The sequence below is a fragment of the Lampetra planeri genome, chromosome 1 (assembly GCF_965212315.1).
Source record: "Lampetra planeri chromosome 1, kcLamPlan1.2.h2, whole genome shotgun sequence".
NCBI classification, from domain to species: Eukaryota; Metazoa; Chordata; class Hyperoartia; order Petromyzontiformes; family Petromyzontidae; genus Lampetra; species Lampetra planeri.
The window spans coordinates 39,528,057-39,553,310 of NC_136107.1; the positions used below are offsets into that span (position 1 = coordinate 39,528,057).

The 25,254-nt window shown below is 43.3% G+C and overlaps 1 protein-coding gene across 1 annotated transcript in view; it reads left to right on the plus strand.

Moving 5' to 3' along the window:
* LOC144722489 (germ cell-specific gene 1-like protein) overlaps positions 1 to 25,254 on the plus strand; it is an 80,806-nt gene that overhangs the window by 21,565 nt on the left and 33,987 nt on the right. The window contains exons 2-3 of the mRNA XM_078600726.1: positions 20,672 to 20,719; positions 24,297 to 24,449. Coding sequence (XP_078456852.1) covers positions 20,672 to 20,719; positions 24,297 to 24,449 — 201 coding nt within the window. The remainder of the gene's footprint in view (positions 1 to 20,671; positions 20,720 to 24,296; positions 24,450 to 25,254) is intronic.

The following is a 25,254-nucleotide window of genomic DNA, read 5'->3' on the forward strand; positions in this document are numbered from 1 at the left end:
CGACCTAGGGGAGGCCCAGGACCGGTTCAGATAATCGTCACTGGTGTTGGCCGTGAGCAGGAATCGGAGTAGGAATCGAACCAGGGTCGCTACACTAACGCAGTTGGCACACATACACACACACAGTCTCACACACACGTACACACACACAGTCTCACACACACGTACACACACACAGTCTCACACACACATACACACACACAGTCTCACACACACATACACACACACAGTCTCACACACACATACACACACACAGTCTCACACACACGTACACACACACAGTCTCACACACACGTACACACACACAGTCTCACACACACATACACACACAGTCTCACACACACATACACACACACAGTCTCACACACACGTACACACACACAGTCTCACACACACATACACACACACAGTCTCACACACACATACACACACACAGTCTCACACACACATACACACACACAGTCTCACACACACGTACACACACATAGTCTCACACACACGTACACATACACAGTCTCACACACACGTACACACACACAGTCTCACACACACATACACACACAGTCTCACACACACGTACACACACAAAGTCTCACACACACGTACACACACACAGTCTCACACACACGTACACACACACAGTCTCACACACACATACACACACACAGTCTCACACACACATACACACACAGTCTCACACACACGTACACACACAAAGTCTCACACACACGTACACACACACAGTCTCACACACACGTACACACACACAGTCTCACACACACATACACACACACAGTCTCACACACACATACACACACACAGTCTCACACACACATACACACACACAGTCTCACACACACATACACACACACAGTCTCACACACACGTACACACACACAGTCTCACACACACATACACACACAGTCTCACACACACATACACACACAGTCTCACACACACATACACACACACAGTCTCACACACACGTACACACACACAGTCTCACACACACATACACACACAGTCTCACACACACATACACACACACAGTCTCACACACACAGTCTCACACACACATACACACACACAGTCTCACACACACGTACACACACATAGTCTCACACACACGTACACATACACAGTCTCACACACACGTACACACACACAGTCTCACACACACATACACACACAGTCTCACACACACGTACACACACAAAGTCTCACACACACGTACACACACACAGTCTCACACACACGTACACACACACAGTCTCACACACACATACACACACACAGTCTCACACACACATACACACACAGTCTCACACACACGTACACACACAAAGTCTCACACACACGTACACACACACAGTCTCACACACACGTACACACACACAGTCTCACACACACATACACACACACAGTCTCACACACACATACACACACACAGTCTCACACACACATACACACACACAGTCTCACACACACATACACACACACAGTCTCACACACACGTACACACACACAGTCTCACACACACATACACACACAGTCTCACACACACATACACACACACAGTCTCACACACACGTACACACACACGTACAGCAACAACCGCCATTCGCCACTAAGTGGCGGTGACGTCACCACGACGCTTGTGCCAGGCCATGTGCACCTTGAGGCCACGTGAAGTGTCGAACGCCCGCTGGCAGGAGGTCACGGGACAGACCCAGGTGCCACGGGTCGACTGACCGAGATGACCGAGATGACGTACACACACACGTACACACACATGTACACACACGCAGTCACGGCGGACACACAACCCCCAGCTATTGCATAGATGGCTCAAGCAGTGGGATTCCAACAACGGGGGCTTAGACTTCTAAGAGGCAGCAGGTAATGTACAGAATAAAAAAAAAACTCAACCAGATAGCTTTGAACGAGCAACCTGAGCCATTGAGCTCTCTCTGAGGCCAACACACATCTGGGTAGTCCAGCGCGATGTTTTTGATGGTTTTCTTCTTAAATAGATCATTCCCTTTGTATCCCAACTGCGCTATCGGCATCACGTGGAGAGACAATGAATCCACAGTCGGTCCCCTCTGTACGAGAGCGGCGGCTGTGCGAGAGATTGTTCGTGGGAATTCTCTCACGAAATCCTTCCAGTCCTCTTTATCCCCGTTCGCAGCGGCGGCGGGGGCGGCGGGGGCGGCGGGGGTGGTGTCACTTTGCCACTCGCTCTCCGACGCGATTGATGCATGGCCTGGAGAAGCGCTACTTGAGAATCTAGGCGTTGACACTTTTTTTCTTTCGCCCAACACTGCGAGAAACCAAACTAGCGAATGATTTCTCTTTCCGCAAGTTCAATCGTCAGCGCATCGAGGATGACCCTTACAACTCGCTGCATTCTGGTCCGCGCGGAGTTTCGGACCAAAAGAACCCCTGAAACCATGGAATTTAATTTAAGGGTGAAGAAACGGGGAGCACTGAGGCTGATTGCCTTGCAGGGCCGGGCCGGCGAATATGGATTCATCATTACCGTTAATGGTTAGCATGCTCAATGCGCTCCTCATCCAATCCTATTCAGTGGAGCCTGCCTGCCCACCTACGCTCCTGTACTTCTTGTTCCGTCAGATTAATGTGCACACCTGCCACTGAGCATATAAATAACCGTATAGGATTATACAGCCACGTAATGAGATAATGGATGAAACCTTGCCTCTGCATGGCCCTGCATGCTGATTCACAGTGGACATCGCAGCACGCTACAAACATGTGCACACCGTGTGTCAGCATGACGCACGATGCTAATTGATGTGTACTTTTATTATGCAAATTCGGCGTTATGCTAACCGAGTTGCAAAGTGCTCCCAGTCACGTGTAATCCGCGTGAATGTGCGTTGTTCTGTCGCCCACGTGTGTACAGTTTACATGCAGCGGAGCGAGGTTATCAGACACAGTGCCAGTTAAACACGTGGTAGGCTCTCGCGACCAATATCATCCATAATGGAGTTTTTTTGGGTTAGATCACATAAATATATAAATGTCGTTAAAACCCGCCCCCACCCGACACAGCCAACTAGTAAGTAAGTTGTAATTACTGGCGAAACGTCGTACTCAGATTGTAAATGTTGTGGCTTGGCTCTCCAACACACCGGTGTTGCTGTACTCGTGACGAATTGGCCACGGTCTGTTTACGTGTCAACCCTCACTAGTTGGCTGTGTCGGGTGGTGGTGGTGGATTTAACGACACATTTATATATTTACGCGATCTAACCCTACAAACACCCCCTCCCCCCCCATCGCTATTATGGATGCAGTATGTTGTTCCAAGACATCGATTGCGCGTTTCGTCTCGGACAGACGAACGTTGTAATTGTATTACCCATACGGCGGCAAGGGTCCGATTGAGAGCTCCGTGGTGATTAAAAGCCCTGAAAGGCACAAAGCAAGAACTGAACCACCGGTTGAGGTGGCAGGCAGTGGAGTGGGGGCGGGTTAAGTGTGCCATGTGAATCTCTCACTCACAGCATGTCTCCTGAGATAGCGCTGACACCTGACCGCGCACGCCAAAGCACAAGGGATTTGGAGAGATTTGGATCCATTAATTTTGCACTTGACAGGCTAGAATGAGACACCATCCAGGCCCATAGCGTATTTACACGCCACTCGGAATCCAGAAATGGTGTTCACGATGATCTCTGCTACTTGAGTCCACCTCAGATATTTATATGAGCCTACATCCTCATAAAACGGAATGATAGAACTAGATACATTGTGTCTGCTGCTGTTTATTCACATATATGTGGGAACCTTTAAGGAAACTTGGATAGACAATGCTTTGGCAAAGTCTTTTGAGTATCAGTAATACATTTTATTTTCCCTATGCAGTAATACTTGTTTTCACCTATCACATGATTTTCATAAATGTAACAATAATTTAATTGAACGTCTAAAATGGTTGCTAAAATTAGTTGTTTGGTATCTGTGTTTCTCTCCTTGTGTTGTCCATAGACTGTTAACACATATTGACAAAAATATCTAGCACACTTGTTAAACATACATAACCTGCTACTTTTGTTGATACATATCCCCTAAGCTGCTTGCGTTGTGGCCGAAACGTCGTGAGAATTGTTTTTTTATGTTTTATTTTTATTATTTTATTACTTCCCTTCTACGTGACTTTACCGAAAGAACCAAGAAGATGAATCCCTGCAGTCACGAAAGCTTTAAATCGAAAAATATCCCCTAAGCCTCAGCAGAGAGTAGGATTAGCTGCTAGAAAAAAAACCAATGGCGATTTGTTAAATTCCTGTTAATTGAAATGATCACCCCTTGGGCATCACACTATCATAGGTATCAAAACAAACTAATCACCAAGGGCCTATTATCATGTCCTCTTGTCATTCGAATACACCGCACATTAATTAGTTAGCAAAACGTGTCTATCCACATACAGTATCTATCAGACTAACAATGAATGCTGATGCACAATCAGAGCCAATTCAATGGTCAGAGCTCTTGCATTGCAGGAGAACGCCTCTGCTGCTATGGCAGAAACACGCACGTGCTGCCACAACCAGTCACTTGCCTTGGACACTCCAAGACTTGTCCCTGTGTCTCAGTCAATTAACCTTCTTACGAGCTCCTTTGCACGAAGGAAGGGGGGGGGGGGTAGCTGCCTTAGCTATCCTGCAACAGAACTAAGCAAGTGTTTTGCTTCATCACTTTCTTCAGTCTCTCTCTCTCAACCGGAGCACACCAAATCAAGTGGAAAAACCAATTTAGGATAAGTCTTTTTCGTCCAATCTTCTGTGATCAAGCTCAGACCTTTAAGTTACTGCCTATGAGAGCCCTTTCACACCTGGGAGACCAGGTTTATTTATTCACCCCAAGAGGTCGTGTTAGTATATATATATATCTCAGGTTTAGTTTTCGTACCAACAGAACTGGAGTCAACGCTGTGACATGAATTCGTCTCTAAAATGTATCTTCAAAATAGACATTTTATCTTGGTTAGACCTTAAATTAGATAATGTTATGGTCAAAAAGGCAGACGAGCAAGCAAATGACAGTCAAACTTTAACATCTAAATTTTTTGTCACATCTAACCATACTGCGTATTGTGGGGCATGGGTGCAGCCCTTGCAATTTCATGCTCATGCTGGCAGAAGAGCCTCCACGACAGGCCGCTTGAGAGAGCCCCGAGAGAGGGTTGGCAGTGGGGCCACTCTTCACCACGCTGTTCAGACGTATTGGAAGAGGTTGCAAGTGCCCACACTTTATCCCACCACATGTGACCTACCGATTGTCTAATTGAGTGGACAGAGGCGAGGTGGGATTGGAGAAACTCGACAGACCTGTTCTCCACCTGAGGACGGCTGCTTGCATTGTGGCCGAAACGTCGTGAGAATTATTTTATTATGTTTTATTATTATTATTTTATCATTTCCATTCTACGTGACTTTACCGAAAGAACCAAGAAGATAAACTGGAGACAATTTCTACTGCCGAGTGGCCTCTGGTTGGCTTGTCCAGTGTGCCAACCATTCATTGCTTCTTGCAACAGAACAATTGATTCTAAAATGACACACTCCATTTTTTACATCGAAAATTCATATTTCTGAACTTAGATTTGGCTGTAATAACTCATATTTTAAGTAATAATGTCTTTGTGACCACCACATGTAACTCCTTTTACACTCAAAGCCATTGTTATGATTATTACCCAGCACCTCCGATTACCACGGAACAGGTAACAATGAAATGGAACACTTCCGAGGTGCAGACAAACAAAAATTGACTTGAAGAACAACAATAAACAATATTAACAAAATTAAACAATATTATCAAAGTAGACGATACTAACAAAATAAACGGACGTTGTACTGTGAGGAGTGATTCGTCGACCTCAGAACTCTACTTGCCACATCTTTGGGTAGTCACACTATCAGACGGCAATTACATTTGAATAGTTTGATTGAAAAAGAAGACATGAACTGCTTGTACTGTTCAATGTTGTTGTCCTTTCCCCTCACTTCCGATTAGCACGGTTGGCTACGCACGCTGCAGAAGAAGTTCAACGTGCCTACATACGTAACACAATTTGAAAGCTTTAGCGTGAGCAGTGGTAATCTAAACGTTGTGTGCGAAGCTTCGTAAGCCTCTTTGTACGTCATCATATAGATGTTTTCAACGCCCCCCCCCCCCCCCCAGTTTGTCCCTTTAACACCAAGATGCCAAAGCTTGCTTCTTAAAATTAACAATTCAGTGCGAATTTAGATAGTTGCAAATATAGCACGCAATAAAAATAAAACAACCAATTGTGCAACTGGGCCGCTGTTGTTCCCTTGCTTGAAATGCACATGGACATTTGCTGACTCTAAGACGAGTTTGGGTTGGCCAAGGTGGTGGGGCAATAGAGCCAGTGCCAGTCCAGGTGTCCCTCGCTCAACGACGTTCGCCACGGCTGAGAATGGAACTCAAGTTGCTCGGTTCACGGCAAGAAGTGTGCTAACCACTGCGTCACCACTCCTCTCTCGGTGCAATGCATTGTATTGTATTGCACTCTAAAACGGGTTAAGGTACGTAGACATCCTGTGTGAATCAATGAAGCAAATAAGAAAACTATACAAATGTGTTTACAATTACGTACGTAATAATGTTGGAATAACTTTGCTTTATACTTAGCATAATCTGAATTCATGATCTGTCACCAGCTTACAGTGCAGTGTGCTAACCACTGCACCATGAATTCGCTCCTGCCATCTCATACTGTGTGACATGACCTCATCTGAAAACACAAGGTACAGACAATTATAATGTGAGCCTTTGATAAACATCAACGGTTAGAACCAGATGGGAGCACATCAAACGCATGCTACAGAAGGAAGGGAACACATTCCTGCGGAGGGAGCTGGTAGGAACGTTGTGTTGCTCAGGGAAGCCTCTGCTACCTTTCAGTGTAAACCAAAAACATTTATGTCAATAATACTACTCAAAAGAGGATAACATAACATACATGAAGTGTGTGTTTGTATTTCTTGTACACCACTGTCAACTCAGGGAATCATCACAATTGTGTTTGTTTAATTACAGCAGTGTGACATGGAGCTATGATAAAACTAAGCAAAACACTTAACTATTTATATTTTATTAGGTAAGACCCACTGAGCGATGCCGTTCTTTTGCAGAAGCAACCTGGCCACAAATGATGGCTCAACAAAGTGGCTTAACACATTCCTGCGGAGGGAGCTGGTAGGAACGTTGGGTTGCTCGGTCAATGGCCAGGGTCAATGGCGGCGTGGTGTATTCCGCAAATATGCCCGACTGTGAGGGCGGGCACAAGCCGGCGTGAGTAGGTTAAACGTTGAGCTTTATAAGGGCACCACGGGGTGACCAGCCCCTCTCCACTCAGCCCCACCCTCCCCACCCAGCCCTACCCCTCCCCACCCACCCAGCCCCTCCCCACCCTCCCCTCCCCACCCAGCCCCTCCCTCCCCACCCAGCCCCTCCCTGCACGATGGACGGACACAATAATCCCCTGTGGGCTGGTGTAACCAGGAGGTTCCTACCAGTATAATTTGTTTAAGTTATCTCAACGTTTTATGGTGGGTAAAGAACATACGAAGAAGATTCCTACCTTCAATCACCTGTAAGTCGTCACGGGCAACCCTGAACCGCATTCACTGCACACACCATAGCAGCAGGTGCAGAGACTGGATGCGCAAATGGAAACGAACTCCCCAGTGTGCAACTTGTGGTCACTCAGAACAGAACCGCGGAACACGTCACGCCTCAGCACCCGATTCACAAAATATGAAGGAGCCATCGTAGCGACAGACTCGACTACTCCCGCCGCAAATTATATGTATCAACCACCTCATTGTAAAACTCAGCCAAGCGAAGACATTTAAAACATTTGAGGCTCAAGAATGAGGGAATAGCGCAATCTACGCTTGTGGATGAACTTTTCTGCATCTTAAAACCTCCACCTCATGGCAGTTGGCGTGCTTTTGTCAGACCTGCCTGATTGACTTCAGCTGTTAACATGATGCAATCATCTCAGAGCCACCATTCCCTGCTGCTGACTTTAACTTTTCCCAAGATTTCCATATGCAGGAATATAAAGAGCCATGCTAAATATATGAAGAGTGGACAACTTAAGTAATGTAATGGGCATGTGTGAGATTGAAGGATGAACACGCTGTACAATGTGAAAATTGGACAGCGGGGAAAAAAGGAAGAAACCATTATATAAAACAAAACTTGTGAAAATCGAATCTTCTTACAACTTCACATTTTAAGAAGGTCCAATCAAAATGTACGGGGAAAGAAAAAGAACATTAAAAGTGGTTGGAACATTTTAATATATTTTTTTCTTCACAAAACAGACTGCCTTGGTTTAAAAAAATAACATTGTCCAAATGGCCCAGAAAGAGACTATTATTGCAAGTGTCACGTGGATTTTACTGTGCCGTGGCTGACTGGCTCACCTGCATATGGAGCAACCAACCACTTCGTAGATCAGCTGACCGTTATGTGAAAATCAGTAAAATTGGAAGCATCAGCCCAACAAAGGGCCGCCCATCATTATCTGCACGCACTCTAAATTGCATTGCCTGGGACGGCCTCATTATAATTGGCTAATTTTGTACTGGCATTCTTTAGGACGGTTGGGTTGGGACGAGATGCGCAAACTACAGCGGTGTGACTTTTTTATTTCATGGCTGTGTTCAAATCACGGCCGATATGTTCTCTCCAGTTTAAGCGCTTGCTGTATGTATTCAGTGAAACATACGCATTGGCATTAACATTATTTTCATATTTTTAAAATCGCAGTTTCTTAATCGTTCGTATGATTTCGAGTGTAAATTGTTTTTTTTTATGGTAGTGCGTGATTATGTTTTTTTCAAATTCACACTGTGAATAAGCAGCGTGAGTAGTGCAAATATGGGAGAGAGATTAATGGAACATGTTGTGCAACACTGGTTAATGATACCCCAGTACAATAAGGATGTCATCAGAACCAAGAGGAGCATGAACACTTGGAGACCTGACACATTTGCATTTAATTCCTGATGACAGCTACTGTTTGATTTTTTATATTAATATTTTTGTGTGTATATTTAACTTATTTAGCACCGTACGTAGCCAACCGTGCTAATTGGAGGGGAAGAACAACATTTGTTTTTAATAAGCACAACGATTCTGAGGTTCAGTAGATTTAAGAGGGATCTTAAATTTCACTAAATGGGAAAATGGCATGTTGACCAAATTAATAAGCCAAACTACGACTTCAGAAATGTACCAATTAGATCCGCATTGCTTAACTCAAACTGCCGTTTTACATAATGTATGTAAATACACTTTTTTCCCTCATTCATTGGAATGTGATGTAAAAAATATGCCAAACTAACACTTATTAAATCAACTCAGTACGGCAACACCTACCAGTGCTTTCTCATCATATGTATACAGTATGTGAGGCTTAGAAATATATGCCATGTATAAGTAATTTGAATAATATTATTCTCTAAAGTCATATATATACAGTAGTCCCTCGGTTAACGTTTTTAATTTGTTCAACGACAACTATTGTTAACCGAAATAACTGTTAACTGAATATAGGAATTACATGTTAAAAGCATTAATAACAAAGGTAGCCGAGGTTTAAACGGCTGATAAATGGCCATTGCTGATTGGCTGAGGGCATGGCTCAGCCTTCCGCTTAACGAGCGCTCCGATTGGCTGAAATTGGCGCCCGCGTGCATAAAGCAAACACGTGACCGTCACATCAACATTTTAACGTTTGTCGAAACCCATGGGGATCCTATTTGAGGCGAAACGTTAACAGCCGTTAACCGATGTCACTGTTAACCGAGGGACTTAATTCATATAATTGGACATGTTTTCAAGTGCATTTGTCATTTGGGCAGCAAATTGCAGCAAGAGTTCGACCCCCCCCCCCCAACTCTGCATGGGTTCCTCCAGGTTATCTGGTTTCCTCCTGTAGCTCACGACATGCGATTTCACAACTGATGTTGGCCATTTGTATAATGCAGGAACCTCCTGAAAAAGTCTTAAGATTCAGCGGAGTTTTCAAGGATAAATAATCCTTGAAAATTCCGCTGAATCTGAAGACTTTTTCATGATTATTGTTATGATCTACCGATTCAGGGGAGTTTCACCGACTCCCAAGATGTTACCATGATGGTCGTGCACATGGATAGTTCGAAAAATCAATTTTAAGGAGTGTTTGCATGTGAGGGGGAAAGTGGAGTGCTCAGAGATTACCCATCTTGGGAATACACTGAGACTACACTGAGACTACATTGGGAATACACTGGCTATGCATGTGGATGACATGTTTGGGCCACGTCAACAGAAATAAGAATAAAAGTCTAACCATGCTTTGATTCATAATTTATTTTGGGGTAAAAGCCTTTCAATGCGGTGATTGCCGTTATTTGAGTTCATGATCGAGTCGAGGGCGATCCTCAATGACAAAGTTCAGCGATGTGATATGCAATGTTTTGTTTCAAGTCACGTCATACACCTACGAAGACAGGATCCAGAGAGTCAGAGAATTTGCAATCCGGGAAGTCAAATAATAACGAAGATTTAGTCGGATGATTGCATTGCCTCAGCCAAATAAATCTTTGATTCGTAATATTGACTGTGGAGATACAAGTATGAATCGTTTTATCATGATTAGTATGATTAAGCTTGGGTCCACATACCAGAGGTGGGACAAAGTCATTGTTATGCAAGTCCAAGTCGAGTCACAAGTCATCAAATTCATGACTCGAGTCTGACTCGAGTCCAAGTCACATGACTCGAGTCCACATCTCATAGGTGGGACAAAGTCATTGTTATGCAAGTCCAAGTCGAGTCGCAAGTCATCAAATTCATGACTCGAGTCTGACTCGAGTCCAAGTCACATGACTCGAGTCCACATCTCATAGGTGGGACAAAGTCATTGTTATGCAAGTCCAAGTCGAGTCGCAAGTCATCAAATTCATGACTCGAGTCTGACTCGAGTCCAAGTCACATGACTCGAGTCCACACCTCTGCCACATACACAGCAGGGCTACATTGTGAGCAGCAGTATGTGCAGCAGAATAAATTGTGGTACTGTACTCATCTACAACGGCTATGCTCCCTTCCTTCACCAATCGACACTGACCAGTGTGGTAAAGTCAACCAAATAACTCCCATGAACCGTATGGAATTTGGAGGCATTCATCCAGCAGTGGAGTGCAAATGAACATGTAACATAAATACACAACACGTACACCATAGTTTACATTTAAAAGTTTAAATCTGATAGTTTTTAAATGTAAGTATGTTTCTGCATCTAAACTTTAGAAAGTACAATATGTTTTCAATGCAATGGGCACTTCCATGGGTTACTATCTACCATTGTTTTTGGAATGAACATTTCAAACGCAGGTTACAATTACTTGAATTGGCTGCATGTGCGTCATTTTCCTTTGTCCATCAGACACAATGCTGGCTATTGTACCCTCCCAGTGTAGACACCAGATGTGTGAGGGATGTCAAAACGCATGGTGCATGCTTGACTGGCCACTGTTCAGATTAAGGAATTCTATTACGGTACAATGTCGCATATCCGAACCTAACATATCTGCCCAGACCAATTAACCACCCACACCAAGCGCAGTGTTTGTAACTGTCATCTTCTATAGATGGTCACAAATTTGACCTTTTCGCACCCAGCTCCTATCTCACTGCAATTGATCGAATTCAGCATACAGCTGATTAATAAACCGGCACTCACTGATTTCCTCCAGTCACTCGCTCACCAGCGATCAGTTCACTCGTCCATTGCTACTACCACGGTTATTTATATTCTTACTACAACGTTTCTATACCCAGGAAAAGCCTCACTGAGTCTCAGGACTCTTTTTCGGGAGGACCCTTCCGAGTTTTTTTGTCGTCGAGGGACGATGATCGCAGTGTAGGTTCCAATGCGGTAATTGGCGGGTAAATGTTAAAAATAAATGGCCTAAATTTGGACCATGTCGCCTGCACAAAACGGCCACCCCCTCCTCTGGCGATTGACGTCACGGGGATCTTCTCGAATCCACTTTGAAGCAGCATCGTTATGGTCGCGTTACACACCGCCGTGTTAATCTTGGGGGGGGGGGCGTTGGATTTCGAACCGCGAACCTCCACAACAATAACAAGAAAGTGGTAAACGCCAGACTCCCTCCAGCTCGGTCGCGTCACTGCTCGTTAACGGACAGCCGGAGGGCAGAATGGGGGCATCGGGCCACCAAATGATGGACACTGAACGTGAACGTGACATAACACTGCTGTGCGGCGTTATCTTTTGTTTTGTTCTTGTTGTTGTTTTTGCTGCCTTGCCCAAACTTGATCAATCAGACTTATATAATAACTCGCCTTTTGCCCGTCCAAGGACGGGTGTATTGCAGTAAATCTGAAACTTGCAAGCGCAAAACAGACCACGACGTGATATCCATTGCATCAATTCGTGTGCAATTTGTGACACAGATACAGGCTTATTTCATTTCAAGGTTATAATCCCTTGTTCATCACGACGTCCTTTTTACTTCGATGTCTCAACAGCGTTACGGAGATCGCGTGACGTGAGGGTTCTGCCTTTGTAGTGAGGGTTGTTGACGCTGAGGAGGGGGGAGGATGCGCCTCGCCCCCCCGCCATGTGGAGTGGCGTCACCTGCTCATGATTATTAATGAGGGGGGGGGGGGGTTGACGTGGAGTGACGTCACGCGCGGGACACACACACATTCTTGGCTCATTATAGTAGTACATGTTATTTATTATTTCATCTAGTCACTTGCTTCCTTCTCTATTTTGCACCCCTATCGTGTGTTTGCATTGTTTGCTGACCCGCCCATACCGGACATCTGTGAAAAAGAGCTTCATAGCTTATCGGATTGGTCCACTCGAAATAAAGATTCTGATTCTGACTCAGTGTCCACCCAGCTGGAAGGGGTGACGATGAGTGACGTTGATCACCTCGTCAATGGCATTGATGATGATGACATCATGTATATAATTAAATCCTGTGCTTACAAAAAAAATTTGAGCCTCTTGTGCAGAAAATTATGAACTTAAAACATATTTTTTTCCCTTCAGATTAATGGTTAGCAACACTGGACTTGGATTCCAGAAATTACTGGTTTGATTCTATTTCCCAGCACAGTAGTTGAAACAATCAGCTGGTTTCTTAAATACCCCTACGGCTGTCCACCCAGCGAAACAACTGGGTGCACAGCAGTTAGGGGCCGTCCATAAATGACGTCACACACCGAGGGGGGGAGGGGGGCCAGACATTTGTGACGATGTGTGACGAGGGGTGGTTGAGAAATGTGACGTCACATCAAAATGCGCAACTTTAAATAAATATAGACGGCACGTTCTACTTAATTAAATAGACTTTTAAATAAATGTTTTCTCCTACAACATCAGAGTGCAGCGCCACATTAAATACGCACTACAATGACAATAGTTTAAAGCGATTTGAAGCATGTTTTATTTTTTTGGGGGGCGGCAGAGCTTTGTGACGTCATATTTCAGGGGGAGTCTGACTTTTTGTGACACCGTGTGACGAGGGGGGTGGGGTCAAAAATCGTCCAAAATCGCGTGACGTCATTTATGGACGGCCCCTTAGTCCATTGGCAGGTTGCATGTGATAGGGAAAAGCGTGCCTACATACCGTAGGGTAAAGTGTGGGTCTGTATATGGTCTTTGTATACAGCATAGCCAGATGTATGGATCGTGGCCTAATGCATGGTTTCATAATACTGTATTGTATTGAATAGTATGGAAAGTTACACCGACAGGATTGAGTGTTTGTATAAACCATGATGATTAATAACCACAGCACAAAGAGTCACCTTGGCAGTGTAGCAACACGCGGGGGAGTGGTTAATAACGAGGTTAATCGTGTCATCTTATTGTAGCCGTGTAATGATGTTTAACAGCCTCGGTGTCGCTATTAGTTTTACTGTGAAAAGTGCTGCCAAGCGTGTTCCTGAAGGTGTGTACCTATGGAATAGAGAGGCAGGGGAGAGAGTGCTTCAACACTCTATGGAAGACTGAAGTTGACAAGCAGGCTGCCCCGATTATGCCTGGGGCTGTATGAACCATAGGATACGAGGCGCCGCGTACTTCACTGTGGACATTCAACATCCTGGTGAATTCATTAAAAACGAATAAGCCATTGTGTGTCGGCATCACCTTCAAGGTTTGCCAAATTGTAAAAAAATATACCTGCATATCACTCAATTGGGATTCTACAAAGTAATCATCACCCCCTACTAGCAGACTAATGCCGACTGCTAGGCTGGTACTGAGTGACCTTGTGCCACACAGAATCAACTGCCACTAAGGGTGCCCTGTGATTGTTTGAATTGCTGAGCCATTTGAGTGCAATATAAATGAAAGGCTTGGTATCATTATCGTGAAACAATGCACTGATGTGTTTAAAGAAGAACTTTGTAAATCAATGCGTACTGTCTGCTCCGACATGTAGTTGATTGCCAAAAGAATGGAACAAAATCTGAAAAGTATGCAAAGACATATCGAGAGAGATGCCGGTTTGGAATTACATTGAGAGATCGAAAGAGGAACATGGATTTGAGAGCATACATAGATTACATACATCGGTTTTTACTGTTCACATCTATATTTGTACGTTGAACTTCTTTCGTACCGTACGTAGCCAACCGTGCTGAACATAAAAGGGGGCTTTGGCAGGACACGTTATGGCTAGGAGGGATGATGGCTGTCAGGCAACAACAACAACGGCAGCAAAAGGAGGGAACATGCCAACAGGAGACCCAGCGTGGAGACGGAGGAATGAGATCGGCCAGTGTGTGGGTGCTGCTGGGTGTGTTACTGCATCGTGGGGCCGTGAGGGATGGTGGCGACTGAGGGAGGGTTTCATCCAGCAGTGGCTGGATCTTGGCTGATGATACTGACGATGCATGCTTTTTGATTATAGAACATTTCCAGTGGCAGAAAATGTAGGTATATAGTAACAAAGCAAAAGCATATATTACTCAGCTAACCGACACGTTATTGTTCCTGTTTCCAGTTGAACACCCACACGAATGCCTCCAGGATAGTTAATTCTTCCCACATATTTGCAAAACTAATTGTTCAAATGAAAGCCGACAGTTCCAGCACGTGTCTCTGCATGCTATGCAATGCCCTCTTGGGACAAACCTGTCCTCCCTTGTGTACTTTTTTCATAATTTGATTATAGACACTGCACAGCCTGAATATAAATTTTGAGAAGACATTCACAAAAAAATGCATAACGCTTCGGTAGAATACTAATTGCTATGTCAGTGAAAGCATATATTAACTTTCCTTTGAGGTGTACATTTTTTACTTTAAAATACTGCAAATGCACAGGTAATGTGTGTTATCCGCGCTCCCATCTGTTACGATATCCAGTACACCGGTGTAACGTACACCTACAGCTGAACAAATATAAAATAAAATACATTAAACCTTGTAAATTCCTTCTTCATTTTTGAAAAAAGTGGATTTCATAGCGATGACATACAGTGTCTGTGAATAACGTTGATTGAGAAGGGCGAGTAAGGTCTACACCCCTGCAGAAACATATAACCTTGCCTTGTATGGCTTCGGGCCCTTTTGCTACACCCTCGTTTATTATATTCTGGTGAGCGCGGTGGAACACGAGGGTTAATTTATCATCGCGGGAGTTAATCTTGTGGAGGATTTGATCGACTCGAAAGCCAAGGGCATGCTTGGATTTGGGCCTGTTAGTCCACCGTAGGTATGGAAGGAAAAGTCATGCAAAATAAATTGCATCCTGCATTGCTGCTCAGGCAGAGAGGAGAGTGATTTTTTGTTGTCGTTTCAAAATTAATCTCCACTTCAATTGTAATTACAAAAAGTATAATGGACTTTAAGAGGTCTTAAAGGATCATTTCACTCCCCTATAATTAGACCATGTACAATAAATATTGACAAAATCAATGTTAATTTAATAAAGAAGCATGAAGCAATCTGATAATAATTATTGAAAAAGATCCTTTCAGCTGACGTGCACAATAAAATGACTCTTCAACCTCATTTATCGTTATTCCACGATTATTAGTTTTAAAAGCCAATTTCTGCTTGTCGATACTTGTAATATGGTGTTTGCCTTTTAAGCACGATAACAAGGGAGGCAAAAAAAGAGAGGAAAATCTGAACTCAAGTAATATTCTGAATGTTCACACGTCTGTGTGCGTGTACAGCCCACGTGGTCGTTCGACTGCTGGGTCAAGGAGCTCCCGATGATTTGCTGGCCGTGAAAAATATTTGATCAGACTTCACCACGCTGGTCTGTCACGTGGAGACCACCTACTACAGGGACTATGCAGGTGCCAACCTGCTTAGCTACTGAGATCTGATGAGATCAGTTACATTCTTGATTTTCTGCGAGATCATTGATTAAAGTTTCAAGGTATTGCCATTGATACTAACTTCTAGTTTGGGAATAGCATCAATGTTTGTTGTTGTTAAGGTATAGGATGTGAACACGAGTGTACTTTTAGTCACACGGAGACTACTGAAAATGTGTAAAGATTTAGTTAACTTTTCACCGGCATGAATAATTAAAATGAAAGCGCTGTTTGGCGAGTGTGTATGACCGAATGTATTATTCAGAATGCATTAAACGTTGTCTTGATAATCCTCCATTATTATTGTGCACGGAAAAGTATGTGCAACGTGGGTAGAAATGTTGTTCCAGAAACGTGGATTCATCATTAGGTACAAAGAACAAAATGTTTTCTCCAATAAAAACACTTCATATAAGCGCCACCAGCATCCAACATTTGTGATTAGCCAACGACAAATTACTTTGTATTCAGTGTACTGCGTTAAAAATATTATCAGATTCAAGCTGGCTTGTATGCACATGTATTTGTCCTACTTATAGTGAAGGCGGTGTTCATGATCACGAATAGAGTTTTTAGTTAAAAAATATGTCAAGAATGTCACCTTGTTCTTTACAAAGTAGCCCGGGCAGAGCCATTGTGGGCAACACGAGAAAATGTTGACGGCCGGGAATTGGATTGCAGTTACCTTAAGTGTAGGCGAAGGTAAAGGTGCAGCCCTGCAATTACTCGCGCCACTGTTGGCGGAAGGGCCCCCACTCGAGGGAGTTCCAGAGAGCCCCCCCCCCCAAGGAGGGTATTTTGGCCTACTCTTCTACCACGCCGGACAGACATTCTTCGAAAATCTGTGAATAGTGAAACTTTATCCTGCGACACGCGACCTCTCGACCGAGCGAGCTGGTGTACCCACGCATACTCCTGGCTAGACTTGGGTCGGGGGCTGGTGGGAAATGCGGGGGTTGATTTAAGAAACGTGCACCATCGTTTGCAGTGGTTTGCAAATCCACTGTCGCTTTTCATCACACCATGGCAGCAGCATCCTTGGATTGTGTGACCCGCCTCCATTTAACTCTGCAATTACCAAAAAAAAAACATCACTGCAACTGATTTGCATTTGAATGCCTTAAATCCTTAGTTACTATTTTGCTCAATTAGCAACGGTTGCTTTGCATTCGCAGAAAGGAGTAATTTTACAAGTCCTATTAATTTCATTAAGAATTGCAAGAGATTTGACAAATATTTATCTCAACATAAAAAAAGACAATAATTTGCCTATTGTTTAACAATCTCAATCATCCCCTAAACCATAAATTATTCGTTCACACTCATTAATCGCTTGCAACACAACTACACTAATGGAATGGGGTAATTAGTAAGAAAGTTAGAGTAGGCTGAAATGCTTAATTGTGCCTATTAACGAAATTCACAGAATGCTGAAGATTCTGTTACAGATAATGGGAATCACATTAAATATATATACTTCAGCAAATAGGTTCAAGTCTGTTGATATCCAAGGTCCATTGAGTGAACATTAGACATGCTGAGATTAGCAGTGTCTCAGAAACTAATGAGATGCTACACAGAGTGATCAAAAAACACCTGAGACAATAACATTTCTACGATTTTAAAGTAATGTATTTACTGCATGCGACCTGTTAAATTACTTTAAACAAACACATTTACACTTGGTAATATGTAATCGTCAACATCGGCCATTGTTGGATGAAGGCCTTCTAAAGCCATCGCCAATCCTCTCATGATCCCGTGATGCAACGCTCCATCTACCTCCTGCAACGAGGCGATCTCGTGACTCAATCTACACAGTGGACATCCTGTTGGGGCACATGTTCCTTCCCTGGGCTGCCACTCCATCACCACGGCCATCATCCTTTTGAAGCGACACACATCTCGTCCCAAGCACAATATGCGGTTTCGCATTTGTTCTCCATGCATGTGTAGTGACATATAATGAGCCACTATGGCGCCTAGCGCCATCTACTGACAGAGAGAGGAGTTGTGTGTGTAGTAGCCCTCTCTGCCTGCAGAGTACACGAAAGAGGTCTCTATGGGAGCATGCTTCTGGGGGCGGGCAGAGTAGGGGGCATTTGAGGACGTAGTAGCCCGATTGGCTGGCAATGACACGTGACAAGACAGGGTAAGGATGTGGGCCAAAGGTGACAGAAGAGACACGTGGTGTATGGCCCAGAATTTTCTGGGAAGTTCCAGAAGGGGGCGTGACCGAGGGCGGAGCCAGGCCACGCTGGGGAGCATAAAAGGGAGGTCCCGGGGTCCCATCGGGGCTGTCTGCTGGAATGGAACCCGCCATGCTGCGTCTTCTTCTCGGCCTCCGGTTTCCGTGCTCGGCATCGTGGGTCAGGCAGTGTACCGACTGACCTGACCCGTTTATATAGATACCCCGTGGTGGTTATCGATTATGTAGTTATCCCGTGGTGGTTACCGGTTATGTAGTTATCCTGTTGTGGGCATAGAATAAAGTGTTGCCTCTTGAATGTGTGTGTCTCTCAAGTGAACCCACTGCACATGTATGTTGAACTTCTTTTGCACCATACGTAGCCAACCGCGCTAAGCGGATCTGCTAATCCACGTGTTTCACTTTCTGTGCATACAAGAGTTGATTTGTTGAAATGAACAACAACATACCATTGCACACCTCATATTTCTATCACTTAATGATTAATGTGGGATGTTTTAATGTATGCGTTTAGTTTGCTTCGAATAACTGGCTTTGAAATTTCCATTTTGATAAAGTCTGCAGAACAATGTTCAAACTAAAAAGATATGTGATCTTGTTTCTTTTTTCACAAAATGATAGTGAGTTTGATGAATAGCTTTAATCCATTTGTTCTCGCTATCACGCTTCAATCTACTTGTTGGGCAGTTAAAGCTACCTATTACCATCTGCTTATATCACTGAAAACCAAAAAGGTACTGCTGTACACTTTTCAATGCAATGAAATTGGCATTTGGCAAGATAGCATTTCCGAGGGCTCTGAATCATAATGATCATCAACAACAAAAACAATCAGAATTTGTTCGTGTCTCCGACTGCGTGTTATCGTACTTTCCAATGCTCTGCGGTCTTTTTGCCATTTACTTTGCATTTTTAAAAGTGTGAAGGGACACTGCTGCTCATTTGGCTGACGCCACAATCAGAGCGTCTTTCAATTAAGAGACAGGAAATAGAAACGGAAAAAAGATACAATCACAGTGATGCATCAACAGAGTGAAGGGAGTCCACGATTAAATAAAATCTATATATTTTGAACAATCTATTATTTGGGCTCTCCTTTAAAGAGAGACCGTTTCGTAAATTATCTATGCACTTATTATCGCCGACTTATTATAACATAAAAAGACACAGATATCAGAGTTGCAGTGACTGTTTCCATATTCAGTGCGGTAATTGCCTTGTATAATGAACTATCACTCAAGATGTTGTCATGTGCAGTATGATGGGTTTCAAAGATGAATGAAGTGAAAAACAAATTCATTTCTCAGCATTGGTAGGAAATGGATTCATGCATTGCTATTTTGGGAATAAGGTCAAGCATAGAAATAAAGGCATTATCCATAAAACATGTTTGACGAAATACAGTGTTCGAGTCAGATATTGTGTATCCACAGAATTACGCCCCGTGTATTAATGTTGCTTTTGGCTAAGAAAGAACATTAAGAACATTATCGCCGGATAAAATGTATTTAACTTTCTTTTACAAGATGTTTTGTAAACAAAAATAACAACTGTGTATTGTTATCATTTCGGGAAAATATTTTATGAACCGACGATTTATATATTCAACGTAACTTCTCAGCAGCTTCAAAATGTTCCCCATGGTGACAAATGTAATCCTGCCTTTTTAAAAATAATAATACTATTTAAAAATAGTGAATATTATAATTCAAAAAAGTAATTTCATGCGACTGTGCCATGTAGATGTGAAGTGTGTGTGTGTATGTGTGCGTGCACATGATTTTTAAGTAAGCGCTTTGCTTTTAAATGCACCTCACTTCACGTATACGCTTTGTCAGAGTCTAAGAGCCGGCCTTGTCAGTTGACCGCACTGCAGTCGTTGCTGCAGGTGTTACACCTTATCGATCCGTGATTGATTTCTCAGCTGGATGGTGATGACAGCTTTTCCATTGGAAACGGACTTGGCCTGATGCTCTGTCCTTCCCGACTCCTGATAAATACGTTTTATTTTCTCTTCCGCAGGCGAAAAGTGTCGGAGCTTTATAGATTTGGCTCCAGCATCAGAGAAAGGTAGGCTGAATTATTTCCCTTAACGCTTCCACCGTTTAAATTATTCTATGCGTTGACGTGTGAATGCTATTAACAATTGTTTTATTAACACAAAATTGCTTTAAAGTTATTTAAAATGTTAAGGAAACGAGCGACATTCTTTTATGCAGGTTACTGAATAACTAATGGTGTAACATGTTCAAAGGTTTTTTCAGAGTTAACATTAATCTACACGTGCAGGATGTTGTGGCAAAATGGGCTCAGTCTGAATTGAACAGACGATGTGAAGCAGACATTGCAGACAAGTGGATGACTCGACTCAACCTTGAATATACACTACAAAGCGCATTGAAGTATTAACCGATTTAAATCCAGTCTTTCTGTGACAATTTCCCTGAAATCCGTAGAAATATGTTTAAGAAGTATCTTTCACAGAAGCATGTTCCAACATTTTGGAGATTGAAGGCATTCGTTTTTTTTTATACCGAAGAAATGACATGGCTTGGATTGTCTGCGAGAATAAATGATAGGCGCCCTCAAAAACTAAAATAGATTTTTACAACTTCTGAATGAGGCTGATATTGTGGACTTTGACACGTGTTAATGCTTACTAAGTTTTAGCGCTGAATAAAATGTTGTTTTATGTAGCAGCGTGGCAGCCTGGGCCAGGTCACCAATAACACCCCCAAAACATCAATTGCAAAAACAGGCATCTTGGCACAATTCAACAATGCCCAGTTATAAAGGTCCACTCACACACACATAGCCAAAGGATAAACACCAACAGCAGACGATGTGATCCTGAGAGTGGCATTCATTCAGTCAGTGTTTAGTTTTGCAGCAAGATTATTGATTCAGCATAAGAAGTAACATTATATCATAAGAGAGCATGCTGCAAGGTAAAATACATAACTTTTTAAATTAAGGTCTTTCCCAAATCCAATTGGAAGATACATTTTTTTGCTCATTAATTAACCTTTGATTTGACACGCAGACGTCAAGTTTCACTGTTATGATAATATTTTTCACCACCCAAATACAATCATTAACAAACTTAACAGCAAACCTAATATCCTTGGTTCTTTCGGTAAAGTTACGTAAAATATAAAACAATTGTTTTATGTAAAATAATTGTTTTATATTTTTACTATTTTATTATTTCCCTTCCACGTGACTTTACCGAAAGAACCAAGAATATGAATCCCTGCAGTCACGAAAGCTTTAAATAAAAAAAAAACCTAATATAAACAATAGAGGTGAATAAGAGCAAACTAATGAATTAATTTGAAGTGATAATCTTGTAGAGGTCATTTTTTCGACAAAGGAGACCTCCATTCAGCAGTTTTACCAAAAACAGACTTGCATTGGCAGCCCTTGCCTTGGAGGGAATAGCATTACGCACCTTGCCAAGCGGAACAGAGGTTATTAATCCTCCCACTGTGTACCTGCTGCTGTCACCACTATAATACGTCATTTGTCATGCTGAAGGCTCAAACAGCATTAGTCCACGAGGAGGTCAATATACTTTGTTTATATATTTTTTATACGTAAATACATTTCTTTAAGGGGTCCCCCCTCCCCATAAATATGAAAAGTAATGACCGGAACTTTGCCAAGGGACAGCCAACGTTCGCATGAAATCAATTAGACGCACGAGAGTGAAAGCGGATGAGTGAAATGTATTTTCAAATGTACAGAAACAACAGGGGCCCAAATCGTACGAGTGCAAAGTTTGTCATCAAAATCATAACACTTTGCCCACCTGCCTACACCGACTGCATGACACCTCCAATCCGTCCCCTTGCTACCCCAGCGTTTTAATTTTTTAGAAAGGCAAAGCAAATAAAACATAACCTCCTGCAGTTGCGAATCACCCCCAACGCTGTCTGCGTTGTAGGAACCACCCCTAAGGGTGAGACGGAACTTGCTTTAACAGATCAACTTCAATATTGTCTTTTGCAATTATTTAGCTCCCCCTACCAAATCTGTATGTGTCTCTTTTTAGGTTGAATGGGGCGAGATTTATGAATAGTTTCAGCCGGAGGGCTTTGAGCGAGACCTGTAATTTATTTTCAGGAAGGAAAGAAAATGGTGATAAATTATAACACGGTGAAATAGCTTATATCAGCCAGACCACGATATCTTGTCGAGTAATTTTAAAATGCAGTGTGATTTATGTGTTATGACTATTACCACGGCATTCATGAATTATATATGATAAACATTGTTGTACGCCTTTTTGTTACATAGCGCTAATTCCAAATCGAGTAGGACTGGATGAAATCAGACTGCGTGCAGGTGCTGGGTGGATCATTCCACCACCTTGCAGGATCACGCGAGGTGGCGACAGCTTCATGCAGCGGTGTATTAACTACGGCTTAATATGTGTGATGATGATGATGATAATGATGGCGATTTTTTTTTATATCGTGTACTAATGTGTGTGGGTATTTTGTTTTTATTATACGCCATTTTCAAGGATGACCATGCACTGCTATGATACGTTGAACACGCCTCTTGAGTGTGCATGTGGCTGTGGGCACGTGAACACAAGATTTGTGTGCTGTGCCCTGTGAATGCTGTCACGTGCACATCAGCTAAAGCACACTGTATGTGTATTCCACGGGTGCGCTAAGTGATTTCACGCTGGGAAGCTTGCTACGTAAGGTTCCGTTAAAGGGCATCCACAGTGTTTAGTGTTTGTCGCCATATCTTTAAATTACGGATTGTTTCGTTGGCACGAGCTTGTACTGGACAGGGATGTGAACTGGCAGTAACTGTGCTCGTCCCGAGCTTTGTAATGGCCTGCAGCATAAAATGGAACGCCATATTCAGAGATAGCTTCACAGCTTTTGGCAGCAAGGCATTCGTGTTTGGCCATTGAGCACAATACTGCTGCACAAAGTGCTCTTATAAAACTGCACTCCTTTAAAAAGTGCTTACATCCTTTAAAAAAAAAAACTTGCGTAAGCTCCTGATATGGCAATTGAGACATCATAAAATTGGCAGCAAATTATTCGCAAAACAAATCTCACTGTGCACGTACCGGATCAGCTATGAAGTGGCCAGGTCACTGGAACAAAATCTTTATTAATTATTCAGTCTCCCCCCCGACGCGATTTGGAGTTGCAGCGTGCGCTCTCCGCTACGACGCCCGACGTGTCCCTCCGCGTGCTTGGGGAGCTTCGGTCAGGTCGCTCAGCTCCCAGAGCGGGGAACAACCCCAAATACGCATCAGGGGAGCTGCGTGGCACAACCGCGGAGACTCGCGCCGTCAAAATGCACCTTTGTTCATTCGAGGTTGCGCTTGTGACACAATTGTGATTGGATGTTTACGTTACGCCGTGCTGTCGAGTGTATGCCGCGTGGCGTGTGTTCACAGTTGTCCACGCCGGTACCAAAATAGTCTGCCAATTGACCGTGCGCCCTGAGATCTGATCCAAATGTGGAGCACAACAAAATAACACCGTTATTGGGCACAACATTGACACGCTTAATATTCTCCGTCAATTGAATGGCACGTCAAAGTGTACTGCGCGAGCGTCATGCCCCGTGCTTGGAGGTTGAGGCATGCACTCGCGTGGGATCTGTCTTGCAGGAGTCCTGCTTCTGTCGATGGTGTCAGAATCGCTGTACCTGATCCTGCTCACTGTGGGATTTGCTCTTATGTGCCTGGAACGCTGTCGATCTACCAACATCATCGAGGGGCTTAAGCTCAACGCCTTCGCAGCGGTCTTCACGGTCCTGTCAGGTACACCGCTCCAAGTTCAGTTGATTGTATTTGTTTACGTAGTTTTACGATTTTCTAAAGTAGAAGCTGCACGTGAGCACGCCCCACTTGGAGTGAGGCCATGCGTGCTTAGATCTGCTTGAATCAGAAGTTACCTTTGCCTTCCTTCCACCGCTACAGAGTGCAGATGGTTTGTTTATATCGGGGGCGGTGATGTAGGTTCAAAATTCCCATGAAAATGTCTCTCCCTTAATTAGGTTGCTATGTGTCTAATGACACCATGTATTAACTTGCAAATCAGATATTTGATCTCAAGGGAGTTTGCAGGTGGAAATATCACAGGACATAAATACAAGACCTCTGCTTATAAAATCTATTTTTATATCCAGTTTCTATGGTATTGAATGTCCCTATTTTTTGAGTCACAATGTTTATCTTCCATTCTAAAGCTGAGCAAATGTGTAAATGGTAGGATACATTATTCTCATTTGCTTTATTTCGACCCCTGTTTATAACCATGGCAACAGCACAAAGAGGGGATGCTCGTCACAGGGGGGTTCTAAAAGCCACTCTTCTTAAGGCAACCGATACATTACGGATGAGCTGTGTACCTCAAACTGCAGGCTCGTTGAGTGGTGAATGTGCTGTCCAGTCGGCCACGCATATCCTGCCATCCGCATCTCCCAGGTGTCACACTGCTTTCAATATCCAGAACTATCATAATGCCCGGATTGAAATCAACCGGGAAAGTAAAAGTTGAATACAATAAAACATTTTTCAATTTATAATGCGAATTCCATCCGAGGATCCCAATGCGCAATTCGTG